The 8,854-nt window shown below is 42.5% G+C and overlaps 1 protein-coding gene across 1 annotated transcript; it reads right to left on the reverse strand.

Annotated features, from left to right (window-relative positions):
- Positions 1-3,459: 3,459 nt before the first annotated feature.
- Positions 3,460-8,507, reverse strand: LOC135411106 (NKAP family protein CG6066-like). Its single transcript, XM_064648309.1, has 7 exons — positions 8,385-8,507; positions 7,806-7,877; positions 7,439-7,573; positions 6,717-6,769; positions 6,024-6,107; positions 5,702-5,794; positions 3,460-4,255 (listed from the first exon to the last, which is right to left on the reverse strand). Exons 2-7 carry the CDS (start codon positions 7,873-7,875, stop codon positions 4,205-4,207), a joined length of 486 nt encoding a protein of 161 aa, XP_064504379.1. The 5' UTR covers positions 7,876-7,877; positions 8,385-8,507; the 3' UTR covers positions 3,460-4,204.
- Between the last annotated feature and the right edge of the window lie 347 nt (positions 8,508-8,854).

Genomic DNA, 8,854 nt, shown 5'->3' on the forward strand with positions numbered 1-8,854 from the left:
AGCAGCGCGCGAGCAGAGAGCAAAATGAACACAGCTAGTGTTAGCCCTGGTGTTTAGTGCCTCACTGGAGACGGCACCAGTGGTCAGCGTGCTGGTATGGAAACAGCTGTCATCTTAAACATTGTGCCTCTCAGACTGGGTATTAATGTGTTCTTCATGCTGGTTGAAAGGGTTCAAAACATGTCTCCGTAGACCCCTCAGCACCATGTCCTGCTTGTCCCTCAGACAACACTAGATGTGTCATACTCCTTGGGAATCATAATTTAAGACCAAAATTGACCAGGCAGGAAAATAACCCCTGTTGTCAACAGCCAAATACATCACGATCTGTGCTTTGGACAGTAATTCTGATGATTAATTTTGTCCACAGATGGAACTAGGTGGCTGGGTGCTTGCCAGTAATTTTAAGCAGCAGCTCCTCAAAAGCTCATCCCCCTGCAGCTTCAAGTACAACCAAGTAGCAGGCTGGAGGGTTCCCAGGTGTGCCCAAGACCTCATTCCTTCAGAAGAATCCAATACCCTGTAAAGTTCAGCCATTTCATGGAGTCCCCAAATCACAGTGGAGCTCCCCACCTTGAGAGCTGAACTGGAACCTCGGAGACTAAATATGCACAGCAAAGATCATGAGTTTTACACATCAAAGGACATCAGAGCTCCATTCAGCTGTCAGGGCCCATGCCCACACCAGGGCAGGTTTGGCAGGTGATCCCAGGACAAGTCACTTAGTCTCTCTGACCTCTGCTCTTCCCCTCTGTACAGAGCTCACTCAGATTTTCCTGCTACAGAGGATGACTGGGAAGCTCATACATTCCTGCAGCATGAAACACCCAGGTACATCAAAACAGCACAACTTGCCCAAGTTTAATCATACTAAATACTGAAGAGTTACCACAATTGCAGACCCATCTCAGTTCTGCAGGATGATACACCTTAGTTCCATGGAGCCAGATACTTTCAAGACAAAGTGGCATTTATACACATTTCCTCAGCTTTATCTCTTCTACATTTTTGTGTGGGCAAAAGAGTGAATTTCAAGCAAACCATAAAGGAAACGAGTAACAAAGAATCGCAGTGTCTTCTGTTTCTGGAATTTCTGTTGTCAGAAAAATTCAGCTGTTCTGATTCCCAGAATGGAAAATGGTACAGGGACACAGAAAGTTGAGTGTGATAGCGAAGACTGTCACACACACACACACACAAGGTAGTTTTTCATCAATTATTCATCATTTTAGGAAGAATCTCAACTTGCCCAGCAAGGTAAGCTTCTGCAGCCCCTTCTTTATCACCTGACCTTGGCCCCACACCATGACTTCTGACAGCAGCAGTCTCCCTCCATCCCTACCTCATACCTTTCCTACTGCTCTGTTGTTCCAGCCTGCATCTTCACCCACAGTACGCACCTTTTTGAGACCTGGTAGCAAGTCTCTCTATCAGCCCCTTGCCCATCATGTTGACATTCCATGTCACTTCACAGTTCCCTCATACAAATTTCTCAACCTGATGTTCACCACAATCTTACTGTTTAACCCTCACACCTGGTTCAGCTGCCACAATAGTGATTTGAAGCAGTATTAAGAAGCTATACTTTAGTGAAAAGGTCAACAAAATTAACTTCTTTCCTGAGGCAGCAAAGCATGGACGATTATTCTGGCTGTAAGGGCCTGTGCTCACTAGGGAGGACTGGAATCTGCTGGCCAGCTCCAGACATGAGCCTCAAAGATACTCAGTCCCAAGAAGCATGTGATCTCAATGCTTGTGGGGAAAGACAGAGAAAAAAAGGATGCAACATTACTCAAACCACTTTAGAAACCTGAGAATCTGCATGGAGATGGGTAGGAAAGAAAAGGAGGTTTATAAAAGCAGCAAGTGCTGGGAAGTTTCAGACACCACCTGTAAGTGACTGGGGAGGAGAGAATAAAACTGAATCACTGCCACAGAACTTAAGCAGCTTGGCTCTCTAAAAGAAATGATTCCTTAGAAGTAAATTCTGGCATAGAAATATTTTAAAGCATCACTAAAGCATATCCAGCATGTCAGAACTGAGCAGGAAAAATTCCTGTCCTGAAACACCAAGAAAGAGAAAAAGGATTTGTTTGTTTTTTAAGAAAAAGCGGTTTGACTTGTTTTTGCATCATTAGAGTCAGCAACTACCAAAACCCTAAAAGGGGAACAGACCACATCATATTTCTAAAGGCTCTTTGCCTTTTCCATACTAATATGGAACAGGGAAGGAGTTTTTACAATCTTGACAAAGGCACCAAAAAGCGAATTATTTCACTTAAGTCTGAACCTTCGAACCAATGCAGTTCTTTACAAGTGTGATCTCCACGTTTCCCATTCCTATTTGCTTTCCTTCTTCCAAATTTCTACTCCCTCCCCACCCTGACAAATTTTCAGAAATTATACTATCTTTATATAAAATAAAACCTAAGGAATTGGAAGGATTTTAGTGTCTTCTAGGAGAGCGTTTGGGATTAACCTTGTTACGCAAAGACCAGAGAAAAAAAGCTGCTTATCTGGGCAAGATCCTTTGACATCACTAGCTAGAAGATACCAAAGTAGCATAAATCAAAGCATTATCCTTACCAAAAAAAAGGGGTTTTCTTGTTTGTTTTTCCCCCTACTGACATTTCAGAGCAGTACTTCCAAAAAGGCTTCCATTGCCAGATTACAAGTCAAGGAAACTCCAGTTCTTACCTATGTTTTTCCAAGTTTTATGTTGATAAGGATGTAAAGGCTTGCTTTTCCCGATCAGGGCTTTAATCTCTAAAGAATTACATCTCTGCAACAACTATAAAATGCTTCACAATAAAAGAAAACTAGGGAAAAGACAGGATTCTAGCATCTTCAGAAGGTTTCACACATCAAAACAGTTATAAAACTATCCCTTGAGCAATGGCACAGATCTTCAGGTTTACTTCAAAACACCGCAGGAGACACAGATGCAAGGAGTTTTCCACTTGCTCTTTAATGAACTCCCCACACTCTGACTGCTGTAGACCTGATGCTCTTGTCAAAGTCAACTACTCTTGACACCTTTTTTTCAGGCATTCCTAAACGGTAGTTCCTGGGAAGCACTTGCTTCGCGAGCGATTCAAGTGGGACTCCCACGTCAGGGTTATGTACACAGGGGCCTGCTGGCTAATCCAAAGTCAGGCTCTGGAAGGAAGGAAGAGCACAAGCACTGAGCAAACTACCACAGCTAACACACAAGTTATGCTGGGCTCCAGCTGCATATCCATACCTGTCTCATCTCACAGCGGACTGTCAACATATCCAGAGAGTCACTGGCACTGCCTGCCTCTGATTTATTCCTGCAGCTCTTTCTCCATTAGGGTAAGGTATGTGGTGTGTGTCTTGCTTCACTTCAGACAGAGAAAGACTTGATACACAACTCAAAGGATCAGAAAGGCAGGCCAGAACTCCAGAGTTTTTAGGTCTAGGAACTGCAACTCCAGATGCGGGGGGGTAAACTATTTATTGTGAGCTGCCTTTGAACAGCTGATTGAGATAAACAAACAAAATCAGAGACCTTTTCTGCTTCTATTTTAGGATACAAATCATTTGCTACTGTTATTGCTCTAGAGTATTTTGCTTTTACATTTTCTAGTGAGAGAGAGCAATAAACTGTCCAGAGAAAGATCCTATCTCAAACTCTGAAAGAAATATATTAGTTAGTGAACTTCCAAAAAAATCATTTATGTAAAAGCATGTTCTATTTACAGAGATCATTTTGCTCTTTAGGACAAGTATAACCACTACCAGAAAAAAAAAATATACATATAAGAAACACCTCATCTTTCAAAGAGACATTTACAAATACTCTGGTTAAACTACTAGAAAAATTAAGACATTTGAAATTAACAGTGCATTCTGCATGCAGTTAGGATAGAAATTACATTATTTGACTTCAGTGTGTCATTTCTTATCATTGTCAATGACACACTCCTGGGCTTTTCTAAAACACCACAGCCTGGCTATTACCTTAGGATCTCAAAAGGAGGACATGGATCTTCATTAGCAAGTTATTAGCTACTCTTCATTTTGCCATTAAAAAAGGACATCCCGATTGTCTTCTCAGCAGGAGGGTCTGGTCTTGTCGAACTTGGCATCCTTTTCCCTGAGTTTCCCTTTAGTGTTTTGCTAGGCATGATGATCATTGACTTGGTGTATCTCCAAGTCCTTGGGGCCAGCACTCTTCCCGTTACAAGGCAGAGTTCAGAAATTCCAGGAGCTGCGCACGGTTCCGGTCTCTCTGTAGAGCAGAGAAGCAGAGGCAGCAGCTGAACAGCTGAACAGACTCAGTGGAGCAAGGCTGCAGATCCCTGTTTTCTGTAGGGCTTTCACATCCACATTCACACAGCTGGATCTAACTAGCTATCAGTTGGGTGTGAGTGCCCGGGGGAAGCACCAGGCAATGGGTCCTGGGGACAGATGCCCTCGGAGACAAGCTGTCACTGTCACTATTGCACGATACATGTTCTAAGTGGCTCCCTGCAGAGGCTCCAGTGGGCTGTAATCATGTAGCTCACGGTCTGCTCAGGAGGGAACTCACAAGCGGAACAGATGCTATTCTCTGGTGTCTGAGGCCACTTTCACTGTACACACAGCAAGTCTTGTGCTTTGGGAAGTATAATTGTTTTTTCTGTGCAAAAACAGCAGCTTGCAGCATAACAAAACATTGAATTTAGGTTCTTTCTCCACGTAAGAGATGGCTCAAGCAGTCAAAACACTTGTTTCAGTGTTTTTTATAAAAAAATCGCATCTTTAAATACTGTAAAGAATGGATGCTGTTCAATTCAGCAAGACCACAGGAACCAATCAAAAAAGGACCTACATCAAATATTTGATGTTAAATATTGTAATGAGCAGGTTACTAGGACAGAATTGACAAGCATAATTTAACACAAACTGCAGTGCCCCAGAAAGAAGATAATGCATTTTAGATCAAATTTAACTTGGAATGCTCATATCTGCTTCAGTAGCTATAGAATGAATTGTTATGGCTGAACCAGAACCTGCCAAGCTGGATATACCTCAACGAAGTAGCACTTCTAACACATACTGACTAGTACCAGAGCCCTCTGCAGGCCACTCTAAGGTGTGGAAATTGTTGAAAAGGGTGAACTTATTAAATAAGTGCTGAGTCCAAACACTCATAGCAATAGCACAAAACACTACTCATTATATCAATTTCCCTGGGTATCTCAGCAAAAACATTTGACTGCTTTGAGAGAACGCATGGCCACGTGGTCCTAATACTACTGTTGTCTTTTTTTTTAATTCCTCTCTAAATAATGGCTAGTTTTGCATGTGTTAGAAAAACACAGTAAAGCAGCAATTACCACAACTGATCACAAGAGACTGAAAGAAGATGAGTACAATTAAAACCAGTAAATTATATCAACAGAGAAAGCTATGAATCAGCTAACCATTAGAGGCTGAAATTCTAAGAACCTACACCAGCACCCTTTAGTTTATCTACTCATGCCTGAGTATTCCAAGCCCACTCGTAACACAAAATCTGCCAAAAGAATGAATTAAAATGTCTCAGATGGCACCATAGCCACACTAAAAGCTACACTCAATTTACAACCCCTAAGTGCGAGACCGACTCTTCTACAAAAGACAGCACTATTGCAAAAATATTAAAAGATACAGTATCTTCTCTTAGGAATATACAGACTATTTTAACTCTTACCTCTATATCTTCCTTAGTCTTCTTAATTTTCATCTTAATTTTCTTTCCGGTTATCATGCTGTAGTTTTCATTCTTCTTTTTGTTTTTAAAGAACTAAAATGAGATCACACATTAAAAAAGCTTTGCTTTATTTTGTAATGTTACAAATCACAAGTAAAATTACAGATGATAATCTTTTATACTTCCTAACTGTTCAAAACAATACAGACAGATTTCTATTTGTTTATGATAAAACTGGTGATGTTATACACATTTTTATTACAGGACAGATTAAGTATTTAGATGAAAAATGTAATGGGGCTTCAGATTCACACAAGCATACCTTGGAAAGCTGGACAGGTCCTGTTTTCTCTCTCTTTTTCTTCTTTTCTTTCTTTTTCTTCATTTTGTTCTCTTTTTTCCTTTTCTACAAGAATAAGACATATATTCTAAGGCTTACAGACTCAAAAGGGTAAAATAAACCAAATCCACAAGTATATCTCAAGGCCCTGACTAGTCAAGACATCCCTTCTGTTTGCCCTTACCACTGCCAGACAGGTAGTAGCTGAAATACAGAAAGTAACACAGCAGGGTTAGCAACCCTTGGGACCCTGAGAAACAGAAATGGTCTGATTCCCTGTTCTCTCCCATTTAATGTTGTCCTCGTTTAACCCCAATATACAAAATCACTGATAAAATAGAAAAATTACTACAGCAAGAATCTACTACCTGCTTCTCTCACTGACTAAAAATCAGTTCTTCTGACAAATTCTATACAGTTATCAAGATTCCCCACTACTCTTTTCTTCAGAGACTACTCTGAACGCTAGCTGGATCAGCAATGACTGGCAAAAGTAACTTCTAAATTATTTCCTTTTTTGTATACAGTCAATTAAATGCCAACCTATCAGTTCAGCTACTGTAACCCTAAAAGCATGATTCAGATTTACAGAGCCACAGACAACAGCATTATGTCTCACATGACCTTTAAGGTTACTGTTTGTAAACTCCCTATTTCTCTTTGTAAAATGTTTACCTTTTTGTTGTGTTTTTCTTTTTTCTTTTTCTTTGATTTAGACTTAGGAAAATCTAAAGTTAAGGAAAAACAAACAACAAAATCAAATCCTCTAAGTTTAGAATTCTTGAAAAAGGCATTTGGTTTTATGGATAAGGCATACAGAAATGTGAAACCTGAAAAGAAAATGCCTTAATTTAGCTACATACATTGACACTGGTTGAAACTAACTCAGAGGAAAGCAACACATTAACTGACTGCCTCTTACTGGTCTAACATGGAAATTGAAAATACCTGATTTACTGATTCTGCAGACATGCCAACTTTATGTGAGTCCTCAAAGGTAAATGCTTGAAATGTTAAGACCAAAGCAGGACTGAATAAAAAACCCCAACTCAGGTCTAAATAGACTGGTGAAGTAGAAAAAGATCTGTATTTTGAAAGTGTAACGATTAAAGGAGTTTAAATAAACACAACATATCGTTACAAAGTAACATGTTTTAAATGGCAGTTTTTTATTTTTAAGTTACTTAAACTAACAAAAGAACATTGCAAACTGTCTACAAAGAGGCACCTTAACACAGCAATAGAAAAAGGTTATGAGAAAAACACTGAACACACAACATTGGTATTCTGCACCATCACTTTTTGGTGGTTTAGCCACATTTAAAACAAGCTCTAAATGTTTCCAGGAGTACTATCAAAACTGGTAGACATCATGTGCACATGTGGAGGTAGCTTACCTCTACTACTCGAAGATGATGATCTTGATGAAGAGCGTGATGAAGAGGAAGAAGTGGATGTGCTGCTAGAAGACGATGTGGATGAAACAGATGATGATCTGCTTCTACTGCGTTTTCGTTTCCTTTTTTCTTTTCCTTAGGACAACACAAGGTAACAGTGACAAGCACGCCAGTAACTATGGTCTACAAAAACGACTCTTCGCAGAACTTAAACACAGTGAGCCCCCATGTGCCACGGTTACTAATTACACAGTTGCTAATTACCATTAGCAAGTGGCCATGCCCAGTATCAGGGTCCAACTCGGTGACTGACACAGAGCATCCAAACCCCAACACCAGAGCAGGGCAACAGACCAGCAGTGCCTACCTCGGACCTTCAGCCCTTCTTCTGAAGTTGCACACAGCGTCCTACTTTTTTCATCCTTGCTGTTATCCATATCTAGTCAAGAGGCAAAAGTACATTCAATAACATAATTTCCAAAAGATTTTGGAAATGGAAAAAAAAAAAAAAAAAGGCAGCGCGGAAACCGAGGAAACCTGTGAACACGCTTGAGGGCAGCCCCATAGAATCGCAGAATGGGTTTGGTTGGAAGGGACCACAGTGGGTCTCCCGGTCCAACCTCCCGGCCCAAGCAGGGTCATCCCAGAGCACAGGCACAGGACCACGTCACCCTGCCCTCACACTGCACCACACTGGGGGGGCCGCGCCTTCGGCCGCGTCCTCCCGCATCGGGAACCGGAGGCCAACCCCCTTGTTTTCGTGCCACCGCCATTGCGGACGCAAAGGGGGTTTTTCCCCACATCCCCTCCGTGTCAGGCTGTCGCTGGATCACGGGACAAGGCCGCGCAGGGAGCCCCGGGGCCGCGCACCGCCCGCGGCTGCCAGGGGGCCCCCCGCCCAGGCCGCCTGTCCCCCGTGGGCTCCGATCCCCCCTGCCCGACCCACCCGGGATGGGGACGGCGCCGCTCCCGCTCTGCCTCCCCGCTCCGCGCTCGGCCCGGGCCCGCCCGCCGACCCGGAAGGGCTGGAGCCGCCGCTTCCTGCCCCTCACACGGCAGCGGGGTCGGCGGTGACACAGCTACCGAGCGCATTTCCAGCGCTCTGGGCTTCACCCTGACAAGTTTTGCGTCCCCCGTTTTAAAATACCATGTCCCCAAACACAAAGCAATCACGAGATACTGGAACAGTTCCTGATTCTGGCCCGAAATGAAACAAATCCAACCCCTGCTGAGCCCAAAGCGGCTCCAAACAGAAGTAATATCCCGTTCTGATTCCAGTGGGTCCTCAGACCTTGTGGATATTCGTCTGGTCTAGCTTAGAATTTACTGAACTTCTATGTGCAGCTGCTTTACGATATTCAAGCGTAAACAAAAATATCTATGAAATGTCATGGCTAGGCTTCGCGAACGAAGATT

The sequence above is a fragment of the Pseudopipra pipra genome, chromosome 3, assembly GCF_036250125.1.
Source record: "Pseudopipra pipra isolate bDixPip1 chromosome 3, bDixPip1.hap1, whole genome shotgun sequence".
Classification (NCBI taxonomy): Eukaryota; Metazoa; Chordata; class Aves; order Passeriformes; family Pipridae; genus Pseudopipra; species Pseudopipra pipra.